This window comes from Mercenaria mercenaria, chromosome 10 (genome assembly GCF_021730395.1).
Source record: "Mercenaria mercenaria strain notata chromosome 10, MADL_Memer_1, whole genome shotgun sequence".
NCBI classification, from domain to species: domain Eukaryota; kingdom Metazoa; phylum Mollusca; class Bivalvia; order Venerida; family Veneridae; genus Mercenaria; species Mercenaria mercenaria.
In genome coordinates this window covers 22,382,139-22,401,395 of record NC_069370.1, presented here as the reverse complement: position 1 = coordinate 22,401,395, position 19,257 = coordinate 22,382,139, and the positions used below count along the sequence as shown (strand labels likewise).

Genomic DNA, 19,257 nt, shown 5'->3' with positions numbered 1-19,257 from the left:
TGAGACTACTAGTATTATTCTAGAAGAAATAGACATAAACTTCGATCAAGTAAAATACTTCTCTGACAGTAAAGTAGTTTTAGGATACATTAACAATAAGACAAAGAGGTTCTATACTTACGTTAGTAATCGTGTAGAGAAGATACGTAGCTTGTCTTGTCCGGAACAATGGAATTACGTGCCAACTCACTTGAATCCAGCTGACTGTGCAACTAGAGGTGTTGCAGCGATAAATATGGTTCAAAGTCAGTGGTTAAAGGGTCCTACTCAGACGCATCTTGAAGAAGATAGTGACTTTCCTTTGGTTAACCCAGAGTTAGATAAGGAAATTCACGTAAATGTCGCAGCATCTCAAGTAACCTGCGCTGAACAGAACATAGAACGCAGTATGTTAGAGACTGAAAGGTTTGAACGTTTCTCTAGTTGGGCTAGTATTAAGCGTGCTATCTCATTCCTACAAAGAAGAGTGATCGTAGTTAGCAGTCATTCGTCGTCTAAACCTGATGAAGAAATATTGGACTTTACCCGACAAGATAGAGCTGAAAGTCTAATCCTCCGGTCTGTTCAGATTGAAGCTTACTCAGAAGAGTATCAGTGCCTAGATGCAGGAAAGTCCATACCAAAGAAAAGTGCGATAGCTACACTAAATCCGTTTATTGATGCCAAAGGAGTTCTACGTGTGGGCGGTAGACTAGAAAGGTCCGACTGGACTAGTTATGAGAAACATCCCGCTATTGTTCCAAAGAAACATCACATCGCAACTCTACTTGTACGGCATTACCACGAACATGTTAAACACCAAGGCAGGCACTTGACAGAAGGAGCCCTTAGGTCGAGTGGTTACTGGATTGTCGGAGCCAAACGTCTGATCTCCAGTATCATACATAGTTGTGTCCAGTGTAGAAAACTCCGGGGTAAACATGCCCAACAGATCATGAGTGACTTGCCTCAAGATCGCTTAGAACCGGCACCTCCGTTTACTTATGTTGGAGTCGATGCCTTCGGACCATGGAACGTTACAGCTCGTCGAACCAGAGGTGGCAAAGCTAACAGTAAGCCATGGGGTATATTGTTTACATGCCTCACGATCAGGGCAATTCATATAGAGGTAGTAGAAGAGATGTCAGCTTCTGCTTTTATGAATGCGCTAAGAAGGTTCATAGCTCAACATGGGAACGTCAAACTGTTCAGATCGGACAGAGGCACAAATTTCGTTGGAGCCACGAAGGATCTTAACGTGAATGTCATCAACGTTGAAGATGGCTGTGTGAACAACTTATTAAAACAGAAAGGCGTATTATGGGTATTCAACCCACCCCATGCTTCGCACATGGGCGGAGCATGGGAAAGGATGATTGGTGTAGTCAGACGCATTTAGATTCTATTCTGTCGGAGGCATCCTGTAAAACTCTGACTCACGACGTTCTAACAACTGTTATGGCGGAAGTGTGTGCTATCGTGAACGCGAGACCCATAGTGCCTATATCGACAGATAGTAGTGAACCGGAAGTCCTCAGCCCTTCCTCAATACTGACCCAGAAAGCTGACTTCAGTAATCCTGACTTCGAAAATATGAGTTTGACGGACATCTACAGAGCTGAATGGAAACGCGTACAGGTTCTTGCGGACAGATTTTGGAAGAGGTGGAAGAACGATTATTTGCAGAGTCTCCAGCCTAGACGAAAGTGGCAACAGGAAGTGGAAGATATTCATGTAGAGATGTTGTTTTAGTCAAAGATGTTGAAGTGATTCGAAACCAGTGGCCATTAGGAATCGTTGAAGAAGTTTTCCCCAGTAAAGATGGTAGAGTGAGAAAACTGAGTGTACGAATGCGTCGTGAAATGAAAAATGTTGTACTAACAAGGCCAATTTCGGAAATCGTACTGTTGTTGTGCAATGAATAAGTTTTTTAGATCTTGATTCAGAGTGTTAAAGGAGATAAGTGATGTTAACATTCGTCTAGTTGTATGATATAACCAAAAAGGGGTTGTATTTGTCTGTTGAAACGATTAGCAGAATAAGGCGTAATTTCAATTTGAAATTCTGTTTGGTGATTTGTTAATATGTTTGTATTAAGTTTTTGTCGTTATATTTTGTCTAGTCAAGTTTTGTCTAGTCAAGTTTTGCCTAGTCAAGTTCAAGTTAACTTTATTTTTTGAATATAGTTATTCACTTGTCATTAGTATATTTTTTCAGTAATCTTGTGGTTTAAACTAAAAAGTTACTTGACAATGGTATGTAATGTACTTGTATAGCTTGTCGGACAACACATATTAAGTATTTTTGGAGACTTAATATTTTGCTGCTAAACTTCATGATAAAATATCGTTTGAAAAATTAATTTTTTTTTTTTTTTTTTTTTTTTTCTTCATTTGAAAATGCTTATTTACGTTGTTGTCTTTAAGAGTAGTAGAGACGATTGAATACTTAGTGGAATGGTTAAGGCATTTGTCTTAAGATATCTACATGTACAGGAATTATTGTATATTGTGCCTTTGTTTAGAAGCCTAAGTATCGTACTCATTAGATTTGTATTGATATATTTTATACAGACTTAACCTTGGAATTTGTTACGTATTGTTGGTCATTTCAGTGAAGTATAAGGCTTTACTATGTCTTTGCATTACGTAATGTTGTAAAACACACATACGTGGGTGTACTTGAGATTTTGTCTTTTTCTGATATTACTAAATTTGAACATTTTTGTCGAACTTTAATTATTCCTTAACATGTTGCTACGTTCTGGAATTTTGACTTTGGCTAATGTTTCTTTAATATTGTTCAGAGTATTCGTTCTAATTGTTTTAGAATATGTAGTGATATGTTACCATATCAGACGGGGAGTGTGCTGTAAATGGCTCCTTTTAGTTTCGTGTGTACACAGGGGAGTAACTTTGTTTAAACTCTGCCTACCGGCTTTACCTTTGTTTCGGAACTTTGTGTTCATTTATTTGCTCATTGTACTTACTCGCTAGACGATTTTCCTGGCGCTAATTCAAATATTCAACTTGTTTCGGTCTTGTAGCCCCCCACGGTGTAAGTTTCTGACTTTCTATTGTTCTTTTATTACTAGATATTAATTTCCCGTACTTTACTGTATAAAATTTCGACCAATGTTAAAGGATCCCTTGTCGAATTTATTTTTGGGTCGACATTCGTCCTTGTACCTTTTCGAACCAATGTGTTTTCCTTTTATATAAATTAGTTGCATACTAATATTTGTTTTTCATAACGCATATACTAAATATTTCCGTTCTTTCTGTATATTTCAGCTTCTTACCAATTGATGTGTTATTAAATGGTTAAACTCTACTGGTGTTTAGATGATTTGTACGTCCCTATAACGGCCAGTACACTCACCTTGTCACTTTGTGACAGGTGAGCTAACAATCCTGTAAGGTTTGATGACTACAGGTCAAATACTTTTTAAGATAAGCATAACACAAATTTGGCAGGACAATGGACAGCAGACAGATGGAGGGAAAATGGCAACCCTAAGTGCCCCCACCCCCATCCCCACTCAAAAGTTTGGGTGGCACAAAAATGTATACATCATTTTAAGTGGTGAATAATCGTCAACAACTGTTGAAATCTGGGTTATTACAAATTGTATATCTGCTATAAATCATACTCTCATATATATCAAATGAATACCAGTTTAAAAGAAATTTACTAGAGGAACTTTTATGAATTTGCAGAAACGCACGCAATGACTTTATGCGCAAACAAAAACTGAATCGTCTCGATGTTTTACGTATCAGAGAAAATGTATCAGCCTTGCGAATATTGCCACTGTTTATTAGCCGTCTCTGTTAACATAATGTACCATATGGTAGTGTCTTTAAAAGCGGTGTCAGTTAAAATTGCCAACTTCCGGTGCGGATAAAACAACGAAACACTTTCAAAGACAAAAACTCTTTGCATATTTTAAACCAACAGAAAATGATCCCCAAAACATTGTTAAAGTTATATAATTTATTGGATTTAGTAGATACTGTAAGCCCAAAGCATGTGTCTGTTTCCGAGAAAACCCACACGGTTTGGAAAGAACTCTATCCATGGATGAAATATGGAAAATTATGTTTGCTTCTTCTGGCTCTAGTAACCTTGAAAAGTCCACTGTAGGCAAAAAAGCAAAAAACTTGACTGCTGAATTGCAAATTAACTACAAACAAAAGCACTGGTGCTACACACATAAAATATGTTATAAAACTGATTTCTGGGTTCTTCTAATTAACAGAAATTTTCAAACTTTCAGGAGTAAAATTACTCCTAGTCAATTTCAGAATTTTACCATTTTACTCATTCACAAGAATTATGAGTAGTAAATGCTAATGACCTAAAAAATTATCTGGAGGCCTTGGTCATCGTTGGAAAAAAATTCACCAATCTTGCTTTATAAAAGCAAGTAGCATTTTTGGGCTAATCCAGTAATTGCAGTAACTGTTTCTTAAGGCAAACAGCTTTGGCTACTTACACAACTGGAAACAACAGCAATGGCACTGAATACAGAAGTCTTTCCTTCCATTTCTCTGGAAAGTAGTAGAAGTAGAAGACTAGGGCTGACACTACATACAACAGAATAGAATACAGTAAGAGCTTCGCAATAAACCACTTCTGTCTCTCTTGATTCTTCCGCTTGAACTGCTCAAGTCTCTTTATATCCTGAAATAAATGAATATATATGCAAGGATTAACACTACGATAGTTTCTTCTACCATATCTCGTGTCATTTATGCTAAGTTAAATTAAAATGCTTTTTTTTCTTGGCTGAATTGTATTTCAATCTGACTATACAACCATAGGTGTGTAAGATTTTAATTAATAACAGGACACCTATATGGAAATACTATTAACAAGAGGGCCATGATGGCCCTATATCGCTCACCTGAGTTTAATTGCTTGCTTGAACAAATTTCTTTGCTAAAGCTTCAAAAACAAAAAAACTAGGTATTAAGGTCATGGTAAAGATAATTCAAGATAAATACTGAAATCTGTTAAAAAATTATACAGGTGGTCCAAATCTCTTTGCTGTAGCTTCAAAAACAAGAAAGTAGGTCAGTAGGTCAGGGTTAAGAATATTAAAGATGAGTATTGAAATCTGTATCAAAAGTTATACAAGTGGTCCAAATTTCCATGCTGTATCTTCAAAAACAAGAAAGTAGGTCAGTAGGTCACGATTAAGACTATTCAAGATGAGTTTTGAAATCTGTATAAAAAATTATACAGGTGGTCCAAATTTCTATACTGTAACTTCAAAAACGAAAAAGTTGGTCAAGGTCACAGTCAAGTGACCCCTAATTACTTGGGGTCATTAGGTAATTATAATTAAACAGTCTAGGAAATATGATCAGATAATTTTTGAGGTATTTTTTCCTAGATAACTCATATACAGGTGACCCCGGGGCGGGGCCTCTTTTCATCCCAGGGGCATAATTTTAACAGTTTTGTTAGAGGACCACTAGGCAATGCTACATACCAAATATCAAAGGCCTAGGTCTTGAACTTTCAGACAAGAAGATTTTTAAATTGTTTTCCTATATAAGTCTATGTAAAACTTGGGACCCCCAGGGCAGGGCCTTTTTTCATCCCAGAGACATAATTTGAACAATTTTGGTAGAGGACCACTTGGCAATGCAACATACCAAATATCAAAAACCTCGGCCTTGCAGTTTCAGGCAAGAAGATTTTTAAAGTTTTTTTTCCTATATGTCTATGTAAAACTTGGGACCCCCGGGGCAGGGCCTCTTTTCACCCCAGGGGCATAATTTGAACAATCTTCATAGAGGACCATTAGATGATGTCACAAGCCAAATATCGAGGCTCTATGCCTTGCGGTTTTGGACAAGAAGATTTTTTAAGTTTTTCCTTTCGGTTGCCATGGCAACCAGAGTTCTGTGTGGAATTCAATTCTTTGAACAACTTTTGAAGGGAACCATCCAAGGTACATCCAGGCCAAGTTTCATCAACTTCCACAAAATGGTTTCAGAAGAGATGTTGTTTAAAGGAAAGTGTGGATGGACGCCAGACGGACAGACGGACGCCGGACGGTGAGCTATCACAACAGCTCACCCTGAGCACTTTGTGCTCAGGTGAGCTAATAATAACAAATATATTCAATATGAAAGTAGCTAACATTTTCTCAATTTTTGTGATGAAGTAAATGGCATCAAAATGGCAAACTACATGGTTAATATTAAAGTCCTGGTAAATTTTGAAAAATGTTAAAAGCTTTTACATTTTACAAAAAGTTTGGTTGCAATAAAAATAAACAAACTGATGAAAGATACCTGATCAAGGTGTTCTAAAACTTCGATGGTAGACTTCTTTTTCTGAAATAAAAAATTAATTTCATTACCTTAATTTGAAAGGTAGGGTTTATTTATTGTTCTTCATTACAGCAATTGCAGCAAACTTTAAGAGCTTTTTCCACTATTCTTTTAAATTGTTTGATCTGTTCAAAAGACCTTAAGCAAGGCAAAGAATTTCAGTCATGTTTCTAAATCTTAACAACAGTGTTACTTTAATATCACACTGGTCATAGCTTTTGCAGAAGCGGTGGTTCCAACGCCGCGACGGTGGAGGATTCGTCGCAGAAGCAGTGGATAAATATGGCCAGCTGACTATCATCGTTAAGTTTTCTAATGAGTTTTCCCTTATTTTTTCACGTTTGACTGAAAACAACCAGTGAGAGAGGAGCCAACATGTTTACTCTTCCAGCCACAAACACTTGTTCAGTGCAATTCTTTGTCATTAATGTAAACACTTCTATACAGTTTGACGAGGGACTGTCATTGTTGTAGAATTTCTATCAAAAATGGTAAAATTTTGTACAAAGCGACCCCTGAGCACATTTACATCAAATTGTAAGTATGACACTGTCAAGCAATAACTATTTCTTCGTAATCGGTGAATTTTCATTGCAAGCATATAAAATAATCGACCAAAAATGATTCCAACGCAGTGTGCGGTGGGTACAATTGCAACGCATTATGATGTATCTTGTTTCTGGATTTTTAACTTAACTAAATAACACTTTTCAAAGGATTTTGATTGGGGTACGTCCATAAAATCACTTTGACATTAGACAGCAATAGAAACTGAATGTTTTAGTTTAGTAATAATATACTATTGATTTGCACTTCCGTAACAAAAAGTAAGCTTAATGTCTTGAACCATAATTATGTTACTTAATCTACTGCCAAGAAATAACACCACGTTCTTTCATACCAAATACACCTCAATTATGATTGTTTATATGAACATATGAAAGATTTCTTCAACTTCATTTTCCCTAAATATATACAAAATATCAACTGACAATATTGTTTGATTAAATGCTGACCACATGCGACTTTTACATCATATAACATACCAACTTGACTAATGTACAATACAATGACTAATACGTAACATACCATAACAAAATGCCACTGTGCAGCTGTGTTATATGAGTTAAGACTTTTTACAAGTAGGTTGATTTATCTCTACCTCTACAATATCATTTTCTTTTCAGAGGTTTACCACAGGATTTCAAAATGTCAAGAAAAATGTTTAGATTTTTTGTTTCAACATTGAAAAATAAATGGAAAAACAGAGTACAAACAACTAACAAAAGACAAACAGAAAGCAAAATTCGCTGCAATGATACATTAGGTAATCAAAGCGCTGACAGCACAGAAAGGTTGAAACCCGCATTTGATGTGCAATAAACCACTCCGCTGTACCAGCTCAAGCCACTTCCATATGAAACAGATTATTACATTCAAATCATTTGCATCCATGTTGCATTATATACTAGTAATTCTGCTTTGACTAAAACCATCAAGTGTCTTGAAATACACCGACAAGCTGGACAAGGCAACCCTTCATCGGCTTAATTAAAATTTACTATGATGTCAATGAGAAACACAGTGTCTGTTTCATTAAAAACACAAATATTCACAAAGAGAAATATTACATCCATGCCTTCTTTTTTGGGGGGGGGGGGGGGGGGGGGCGATTAGCCCTAGAGTTAACAATACGGTTCAGATTCTCATAATATGATCTGCCTACAAGCAACCAGTAAACAATCGCCCACGAAATAGTCCTAACATTTCAGCAGAACAGTAATAACATGTATAGCATATAAATATGTATAGCTGTCCAAAATACATAGAATGCTATAATTTCTACGTGATTCTGTAAATGATTATGTTATACAGCTCTCTGTTATCCTTTCAGAAAACATTAGAAAATATTACATAATGAAGGTAAATTAATTCGCCCCCTATGAATGAAATATCCGTATAAAATGAACTTTTTCGTCTTTGGTAATATGGTAGTTTGGTAATAACTGTGTAATATGCAAATATAAAGCTTATAAATCATGCGAAATGTAAGATGTATTTAACAAAAATATATACAATATTTCTAATTAAAATTTTATCGAAACACTTAGATACTGTTTATGTTGTTTAAATGGAAACAGGAATCCAGCGACCACTTCGTTATAGCTATGGCCCCGGTCTATAAATAGCTCATCAAACATTACGAAACCAACCAGACTTATTGCAGACTGGTTCCGAGCACAGTTTCATTCATAACAAACTTCGTTGTGAATTAAATTGTGCATTATAATTATAGTTTTACTAGGTATAATTTTGCATGTAATAAAAGAAATAATGAGCACTAAATGTGTAGAATGTAACAGTGAAGCATAAATTTTAAAAATCAATTCTTCCAGATCAGTTGCTAGGTTCTAGGGAAGGTAAGCCCTGCGTGGAATTGCCACAGTAACGAGAGAAGAAACAAATTACCACTTTCTATATGATTTGTATACCGAGACTGCGTACATGTAATATTTTGTTACAGAAATAATGTTTAATAAGGTTTCAACCTAAACAAACAAAAACTTCATGTTTACATTTATAATAGAAACTATAATATTATTTGATTTAACGGCAGTTTGTTTGTTTTTTGGGGGTTTTTTTTTTGGACAATTTTTATACTAAACAAATTCGTTTTAGAAACATTCTGAAGAATGCTGAAAGTAATATTATATAAGAGGACCATGATGGTCCTGAATCGCTCACCTCTTCCCACATGACCCAGTTTTGAGTATGACGTCGTTTTTTCTATTATTTGACATAGTGACCTAGTTTTTGAGCTCATGTGACCCAGTTTTGAACTTGACCTAGATATTATCAAGATAAAAATTCTGACCAATTTTCATGAAGATCCATTGAAAAATATGGTCTCTAGAGAGGTCACAAGGTTTTTCTATTATTTGACCTATTGACCTAGTTTTCGAAGGTACGTGACCCTGTTTTGATCTTGACCTAGATATCATCAAGGTGAACACTCTTACTAATTTTCATGAAGATCTCATGAAAAATATGGCCTCTAGAGAGGTCACAAGGTTTTTCTATTTTTATACCTACTGGCCTAGTTTTGACCGCACGTGACCTAGTTTCGAAACTGACCTAGATATCATCAAGGCGAACATTCAGATCAATTTTCATGAAGATCCAATGAAAAATATGGCCTCTAGAGAGGTCAAAAGATTTTAATAATTTTAGACCTACTGACCTAGTTTTTGATTACAGTTGACCCAGTTTCAAACTTGACCTAGATATCACCATGATGAACATTCAGACCAACTTTCATACAGATCCCATGAAAAGTATGGCCTCTAGAGAGGTCACAAGGTTTTTTTTATTATTTGACCTACTGACCTAGTTTTTTAAGGCTCGACCCAGTTTCAAAACTGACCTAGATATCATCAAGGTGAACATTCTGACCAATTTTTATGGAGATCCATTCATAAGTATGGCCTCTAGAGAGGTCACAAGGTTTTTCTATTTTTAGACCTACTGACCTAGTTTTTGACCGCACATGACCCTGTTTCGAACTTGACCTAGATATCATCAAGATGAACAATCAGACCAATTTTCATACAGATCCCATGAAAAATATGGCCTTTAGAGAGGTCACAAGGTTTTTCTATTATTTGACCTACTGACCTAGTTTTTGAAGGCACGTGACCCACTTTCGAACTTGACCTAGATATCATCAAGATGAACATTCAGACCAACTTTCATACAGATCTCATGAAAAATATGGCCTCTAGAGAGGTCACAAGGTTTTTCTATTTTTATACCTACTGGCCTAGTTTTTGACCGCACGTGACCTAGTTTCGAAACTGAACCTAGATATCATCAAGGCGAACATTCAGATCAATTTTCATGAAGATCCATTGAAAAATATGGCCTCTAGAGAGGTCAAAAGATTTTAATAATTTTAGACCTACTGACCTAGTTTTTGACTACAGTTGACCCAGTTTCAAACTTGACCTAGATATCACCATGATGAACATTCAGACCAACTTTCATACAGATCCCATGAAAAGTATGGCCTCTAGAGAGGTCACAAGGTTTTTCTATTATTTGACCTCCTGACCTAGTTTTTGAAGGCACGTGACCCACTTTCGAACTTGACCTAGATATCATCAAGATGAACATTCAGACCAACTTTCATACAGATCCCATGAAAAATATGGCCTCTAGAGAGGTCACAAAGTTTTTCTATTATTTGATCTACTGACCTAGTTTTTGAAGGCATGTGACCCACTTTCGAACTTGACCTAGATATCATCAAGGTGAACATTCTGACCCATTTTCATGAAGATCTCATGAAATATATGGCCTCTAGAGAGGTCACAAGGTTTTTCTATTTTTAGACCTACTGACCTAGTTTTTGACCGCACGTAACCCAGTTTGGAACTTGACCTAGATATCATCAAGATGAACATTCAGACCAACTTACATACAGATCCCATGATAAATATGGCCTTTAGAGAGGTCAAAAGGTTTTTCTATTTTTAGACCTACTGACCTAGTTTTTGATGGCACATGACCCAGTTTCGAACTTGACCTAGATATCATCAAGGTGAACATTCTGACCAATTTTCATGAAGATCTTGTGAAATATATGGCCTCTAGAGAGGTCACAAGGTTTTTCTATTTTTAGACCTACTGACCTAGTTTTTGATGGCACGTGACCCAGTTTCGAACCTGACCTAGATATCATCAAGATGAACATTCTGACCAACTTTCATAAAGATCCCATGAAAAATGTGACCTCTAGAGTGGTCACAAGCAAAAGTTTTTTCCTACCCATCGTATAAAAGAAGGAACAGGACAAGACCACAATCATTAACTGTCCGGTTGGTAGTGGGGTTCGATCAGACTAACACCCCGCCCGCTTAGCTCAGTAGGTAAAGCATTGGTCTACAGATTGCGGGGTCGTGAGTTCGATCCTCGGGCGGGGCGTATGTTCTCCGTGCCGATTTGATAAACGACATTGTGTCTGAAATCAGTCGTCCTCCACCTCTGATTCATGTGGGGAAGTTGGCAGTTACTTGCGGAGAACAGGTTTGTACTGGTACAGAATCCAGGAACACTGGTTAGGTTAACTGCCCGCCGTTACATGACTGAAATACTGTTGAAAAACGGCATTAAACCCAACACAAAATCGATCAGACTAACAAGACAATCGCCAAATCAGTACTTCAGTGCTTTGATTATTCGAATTAACTGTTGGAAAGACAAACGTTACTTTACGCTAAAAATCTATAGAAAATGCTATTTTTAAACTGCCAGTGTGCCATAGTTTCTCATTCGATTTTCTAAAGATATACACCATTAGAAAGCTTGCGATCTGAGCTTTTCAACGATGAATAATTTGATATAATTTCTTTTATCATGTGCATTGACACGAGTGTTAAACCTGACCATGAACTTTTACATAGAAATTATGTAAAGAGATAAGCGGTCGGTATACTCGTAAATAATCAATAAAAGTAGTGCGGAAATAGAACTGCGTATTAATCTGCTTCAGTGAAAACTGTCATTATTGAATTCTTGCAGTATCCAGAATGCGATAGTTATAGGTTTCACCGCTTCGCGGTTTCAACCTAAAAAACAAAAACTTCATTCACCTCTAAAAACTGTTACAACGCCAATCAAACATGAGATCTTTAACACTTTCAAGTCCTTGTTCTAGTGCCAAGAAGACGACAAAGAAACAATTTATCCATACGCCATCAAATTATAAAAAAAGATTTGATAATTCGAGAACAAGAAATGGATGACGATGTTTTATTTGATGAAATTTCAGAGGAAACATCGGCAGATGAAAAGGATCTGGTTTATAAATTATTAAGGTCCACACAGAGTTTTGATTGGAATATATAAAACACATTTTGGAGGGGAATTTTTTTCAAAGCATGGGAAAAACATATTTTGAACACCAGAATTGGGCTGAGGTGAATCTATCTGACATAATCATATGACTTACAACAAAAACACTAAATTTTTAATCAGTATAAAATTCTGCAACCCGTTCTCCCAAAGAAAAAGCAGACACAATTTGTGACAAAAGCAAACGAACAAATAAAAGCGAAACCATTCGCATCTCCTACGCATTCGATAACACAGTGCATTTTGTATTGATGTTGTGTTTGTTATGTTTGCGGTTCAAGATTAAACTTCAAAATGTTCAGAAATAACTAAGGGAGTAATTTTCCAGATGTGAGGGGGTCTATATTTAATCACAAAGCTACGATTGGTTACAGACCTGTGAAGTTAAAATCTTCAGATCCAAAATAAAAGAAACGACTGCTTTGCTACAAATGACGTAATCATATAAAGAGAGATAACTCGCAAGTGTTCATCAGGAACATATATGACTTACCATTAATGCGATTTTACAAGATGAAAATGCTATAACAATTCGGAAACTGAAGCACGTATAACCAGTACATTTTAAGAACTTGCATGAGAATGATGTATGGAAAAATGTTTGTGATTATTTTTGAGGTGGTAGATCTAACACTTCTTTCTTTAGAAATATTGTTAGAATACTATCATTTGCTGTAACTATGGAATATTTATAGCTTACTAGCTTTGTATCGTGAAATATGCACTGACCAACTTATTGTAGGAGGAAATGGTGATTAGTAAGCATTATAATTATACACTCGTGTTTTTTTTTAGAAATTATTACAAACATATATTACAAACATTTTCTGTGATAGACGTTTCAGTAGGCTTTTTATGTAAATTTTATTTCTATTCATCAAATCCCATTGTGACTTTGTATTGTTTTCTTGCTCTTTAATTGAAAAAAAGCTTCATTTTCAACATATTCTCTGTATCTCAAACTCTTTTCTTCTATGAATTAAGACCTCATAATTTTGAATTATCTTTTAGATCCAAGATAACAGAATGTTATAAGTCCATCTGTAATTGCATCATTGCTTTAAATCTAATGCAAACTCTTTAATCAATCTTCATTAGTTCCAAATATTTAAGATAACCACAGATCTCACAGCATGCAAAAATTTTGTATTCATGCTTCATTCTGACTGCTAAAATTGAGAAAAGTTTTGACACCTGTGCTTGAATTTGCCAGAAGAATCTTTAAAGACGAAGTTATTGATGCTCCAATCAGTCATTTTGATAAAATATAACAAGAAGGCCATGATATACCACTCTGTTGCTCATATGACCTTGTTCTTACTGCAGGTAACACAGTATCCAAACTTACCTACATTTCATTACGACAGACATTTTACCATGCTTTATTGGGCCAATTCCTTTCACTTTTGCGGCGTACTGCCGATGACACTAAATTGCAAAACACAAAATATACATTTAAAAAATATCAGCGAGGCAATTTTATGCTTTAATGTCATCAGAGATGTAATCATTACAAATACATTGTACATGTACCAGAAAACATTCCCCACAGATTTCATTGGGGATTTCCTAACAGAAATATGCAAATAAGTCTGGATGTGACAGAACAGTGACAGTCAAAAGTTATCACTCTGTCCCGAAATGTGCTATAATTATTTGGACTGGTAGGCTTGAATCTCTGGATTCATCTACATCTACATCTAAATGGTACTCCCAACAGTCAATAACTGACTATGACTGGGAGGCGACTGTCTGGGGGACACTTTGTTGATAGAGCCGCTATTGGATACACAAAATTAGTGTGCAATATTAAAATCAGTACTACTATATTACAAGTTAGTGGTTAAAAGATGATAAAAACATCCATTTTAGGTTAGAACATCAGTACTTCCAGGCTACTCCTGAACTCGTTAGAGTAGCACTGGATTTTACATTATATGGTAGGATGTTCCAAAGTCTAATTGTTCTAGGAAAAAATGAATTCATGTGATACTGTGTACGAGAGAAAGGAACATGAAAGTTAAGGTACCTAGATTCTATTAGGTACTTGTGGTCTACACAGACAATTGAGTGATAGATTTTATACAACATAATTTGGGTTGTGAAATTTCTCCTTGTTTCTAAAGTCTGCCATTTTAGTACAGATAACATTTCAGTGACACTTGATCTAAAGTCATAGTTGTTGAGAACGTATCTAGCTGCAGCCCTCTGCACTCTTTCAATTTCATATGTTAGATTTTTTTTGCCATGGATGCCAAACAGTTGAGCAATATTCCAGTTGGGGGCGAACATATGTTTTATATGCAGTTTCTTTAATTTTGAAATTTTTTTTGTCTGAACATTTCTTTTTATGTACCGGTATTTTAGGGTATTGTTTGCCTTGTTTGATACATTTTGTATGTGAGGTTTCCAACTAAAGTCCTCACTGATGGTTACACCTAAGTACTTAGCATTTTTGGTAGTTTTTAATTCATGGTTATGTAACTTATAGGGAAAAGTGGTGGTTTTTCTCTTTTTTGAAATTCTAATCACTTCGCACTTATCAGGATTAAACTCCATGGACCAGGTCTTTTCCCACAGTTCTAATTTGTGTAGGTCCTGCTGGAGAGTCTCACAATCATGCATGGTATTAATAGTGAGGTAAACTACTGTGTCATCAGCAAAAAGTCTTACACTGCTTTTAAGTGAGTCTGGCAGGTCATTGATATAAGTCAGGAAAAGGCAAGGCCCAAGGACAGACCCTTGGGGTACCCCTGACATTACAGGTAGAACATCTGATTGGTGGCCTTCTACAACTACAGTTTGTGTACGTTTTTGAAGAAAAGATTTAATCCACATGACTGTTTTTCTGTCAATGCCTAATTTAAATAGCTTATATACCAGAAGATTGTGGTCAACTTTATCAAACGCTTTACTAAAGTCCATTACAATGAGATCTGTTTGTTTACCAGCTTCAAGGTTATCAAAGATTTCTTGACTAAAAGCAATTAACTGGGATTCACAACTGTGTTTTGATCGGAAACCATGTTGGAAGGGATTAAGCAAGTTTTTATTATCTAGATGATTCATAATATTTGATACCAAGATATGTTCCATCAATTTTGATGCAAAGTAAGAGAGTAAGAGAGATGGGCCTGTAATTGCTGGCTTTGCTACGAGGGCCTTTTTTGTATACGCGGGCAACGATAGCCGTCCTCCAGTCTTGTGGAACACTGCCAGTACCAAGTGAAGAACTGAAAATTTTAGTCAAATAAGGGGCAATTTGTTGGCTCGTTTCTTTTAAGAGTCTTGGTGATATTTTTTCTGGGCCTGAGGCCTTGTGAGGATTTAGATCTTTAAGCAGTTTTAGTACCCCTTCATTTCCAATGGTGATATTTGGCATGACATCTTGTAAGGGTTGGGTTTCCCCAGATTCAAATATTGATAATTCAGACAAAAATTTCAGACTAAGGGGTTTATGTTTTGAAAAAACAGACTCAAATTGTTCATTTAAAATGTTAGCTTTCTAGAATTATCATTTGGAAGGAGCTCATGTTTCATTTCACCACAAAGTTTTCATTTTGGTTTGAATTAGGATAAAAACAGGGGTTTTATCTGTCTTGTCATATTTTTCATCCCATGTCCGATACCGATACCTTTGGCTGTGCTGTTTTAGAACAGAATTTCAGTAAGCTGGATTGATGGCTTACTCAGCGCAATATGTCAAAGTCCTAGTGTTGTCCTTCCCTATAGATGTGTATGGCCACTAATCAAAAGTCCGCAAAATTCATCTTAATCTTCCATCTTCTATTGAAGTCTTATCCGACTTCCTATACACTTCTTTTTTTTGCAGAACATACCTAAGATTTTACAACCATTTGAAGAAAACGTACCCGAAATCTAGACAAAATAACCCCCATTGTTGTGTGCGTTAATTATAATATCAGCTGTGAGAAAACGATTAAAAACTAATTTGTGTTCCTGTTTGACAGCTGGAAGTTCCGCGCGCCATCTGTGTCTTCGTGAGAATCGCAACACAGTGAAATTTGATAATGCACGACGAACTTTGTACTTCTGGGCGGGATATTTGATTTTTTTGACAACTGACTGGGTCAGAAATATTTTCTTTCCACACAAAACAGTTAAATGATAAGATTGTATGGTCAAACTGTCCCTTAAATTCTAGGATATATTCTCATGCCTGGAGCACTATGGAAACAGAAAACATGGCTTGATATGTCTAACTGATATTTTTGTAGAATGATCCCATTACATGCTTCTTTTCATGTTCAGTCAGTATCCGGTAATCAAACATCTAGACAACAAATGTATCTTTTGAACATTGCTGTTTTAGAAAACGAAATTTACCTGGCACGAGTGTTTGTTTTAGCAATTTCAGACTCAGAAACTAGATCGGCAGACTTAACAACGTTCTGGCATGTTGAGCGCCAACACGTCAAAAAAGGCAAACTAGTTCGCCAATATGTAACAAAAATCGTATAAATTTATCGTATTGGTGCGCTAATTGTTGCCGCTCTTCAAAAAATCCATCACGCCAGAATGAAATGGCAGAAATCAGCAACCATAATACCGCGTGTATCCGGAGACTGAACCTTCTACTTCAGAAGAATCAGAAGGACTATCAGCATATTTTTATTTTGCAGAAAACCTGTGGTCGAGTGGACAATGCCCTGTGTCGTACATTACAACTAGAAATGAATATTGTTTGTATGTAAGCTTATTTATAGTCGTCACCAATAACCCATATGGGCGACTCCTTCAGAAGACTGTTAGTAATGTTAGTTGGAGGATAGTGCATGGTACAGAGGGCGCTCGAGTTCCAGAAATGACAAATAGTTGCTACTAACTTCAACACGGGAGGAAAATGCCTTTTACTTCTTCATGTTCTTGGCTAGAAGACGACATATAGTGGACGACATGTCGATTCTACCCGTTTTCTATTTCTACTTTCGAAGCATGTACTTATATCAAGTTCACGCTATTTGAGCGAGTTGCAATCGTCGTACTGCATGTCGTCGATGAAAGGCCAATCCCCATACTCGTGTGGTAGTGGTACTATCGCTATTGTTGTGTGATAGCCGGCTGAATGGTGTGGTCCTGCAATTAGCTGTTTTTGACTTTGGGTTGGAATGGGGAAACACTTTGACCATAATGCTAATAAGCGGTAAAAAAAGTTCGAATACACCCTGATTAATGCATGTCTACTAGTATTCCATTTTTCCATCTATGCATTCATTTACATGTATATGTATCTGTATATAAACTGACCGACAAGTTCAAGAAGGCAGTATGTAGGAATAGTCTTGTCTTATGCATAATGCGAGGTTTAATGAGCAGCATCTATAGGCTAGAATAATATGTATATTTCTTCTGATCACCCGGGACAATGCAATGTGTTGGAATATGATTGACATGTTTAAATTGATTTTGTACCGTGTCTGCAAACTAGATGTTTTTAGCTCGACTATTCAAAGAATAGATATCTAGCTATTAGACTCTCCCATGCCACGGCGTCCGCGTCGGCGTCCGCGTCGGCGTCCCGATTTGGTTATGTTTTTGTAAGCCAGTATCTCAGTAACAACTTGTGGGAATGGATTGAAACTTCACACACTTATTCAACGTAATAAACTGACTTAGTTCCATAACTCAATTTTGCTTTTTTTACAAAATAATGTTCCTTTGTCGACTTAAAATTTTTGGGTAAAAGTTTTGTATATAAGCTAGTATCTCACTAACGGGAATGAATTGAAACTTCACACACTTATTCACTGTCATTATCTGACATGCAGTGCACAGGTGCAATAACTCTACTTTGCATTTTTACAAAATTATGCCCCTTTTTCGACATAGCAGATTTTGGTTATGTTTTTGTATATAAGCTGGTATCTCAGTACCCACTAATGAGAATAAATTGAAACTTCACACACTTGTTCACTGCCATGATCTGACATCCTGTGCACAGGTTCCATAACTCTACTTTGCATTTTTACAAAATTATGTTCCTTTTTCGACTTAGCAGTTTTTTGTTAAGTTTTTGTATGGAAGCTTGTATTTCTGGGAATGGATTGAAACTTTACACACTTGTTCACTGTCATGAGCTGATATGCACTGTACAGGTTACATAAACCTGTTCTGCAATTTTACAAAATTATGCCACTTTTTCGACTTTTATATTTCTTCAATTGACAAAACTGTTGAATTGCCGAGCGTTGCTGTCCTCCAACATTTCTTGTTTTTATTCTACTATCCACCATAGTTAAAATCGGACGGATAAGAGTAAGCTACCCTGTCGCTGAGATATGTCAGGATAATGTCCGTGTTAACAGAAGCAGCATGTCATTGTGCAAACTATTGTAGAATTAAATCAAGGGTTACAATGTGAGAAATTCCTGAGGTTATAGACGAGCGGCTTACATGATATAACACAAAATAGCACTTGTACAGAAATCCAAATAAAAACGGATCGATTGTGGGATGTTGCGTGCACATTGAATGCCTATTATTGTGTCGCTACACGAGGCTCATATTATGTATACATTAAATATTCGATTATTTCCCTTTAGCGGACCGAAAATTTAAATAGCGGAGGGAGAGGTCTAATAGTAAGTCGCCGAGGACAACGAAACATGAGGCCATGAGTTTGACGCCCCGCCTCTCCAGCCTCAACTAAAATATAAAAAAAAGTCTTACGAAGATATTCTCTGGTTGACTTTAAAAAAACAACATGGGAAGCTGAGAACCGTGGCTGAGTGGTTAAGGTCGCTGACTTAGAACCACTTGCCCCTCACAGATGTGGGCTCGAGCCTCACTCGAGGTGTTGAATTATTTATGTCTAGAAGCCATCCAGCTGGTTACCGTAAGGTGTGTGGTTCTATTCAGGTGGAAGGGCACTTAATGTTCTTCGTCCTAGCTCCTTCGCAGTTAAAGCTGGAAAGTCACCATATGACCTATAACATGATTGTTTTGGTGCGACGTTAAACCCAACAAGAAAAACGTGGAAAAGCTTCTGCTTTCG

The 19,257-nt window shown here is 36.4% G+C and overlaps 1 protein-coding gene across 1 annotated transcript in view; it reads right to left on the bottom strand.

Moving 5' to 3' along the window:
• The window catches only part of LOC123559668 (endoplasmic reticulum junction formation protein lunapark-B-like), a 38,441-nt gene extending 22,170 nt beyond the window's left edge, over positions 1-16,271 (bottom strand). The window contains exons 1-3 of the mRNA XM_045351673.2: positions 16,115-16,271; positions 6,291-6,332; positions 4,478-4,665 (exon numbers count right to left, since the gene is read on the bottom strand). Of these exons, the coding sequence (XP_045207608.2) occupies positions 4,478-4,665; positions 6,291-6,332; positions 16,115-16,141 (257 nt within the window). The 5' untranslated portion in view covers positions 16,142-16,271. The remainder of the gene's footprint in view (positions 1-4,477; positions 4,666-6,290; positions 6,333-16,114) is intronic.
• Positions 16,272-19,257: the final 2,986 nt, after the last annotated feature.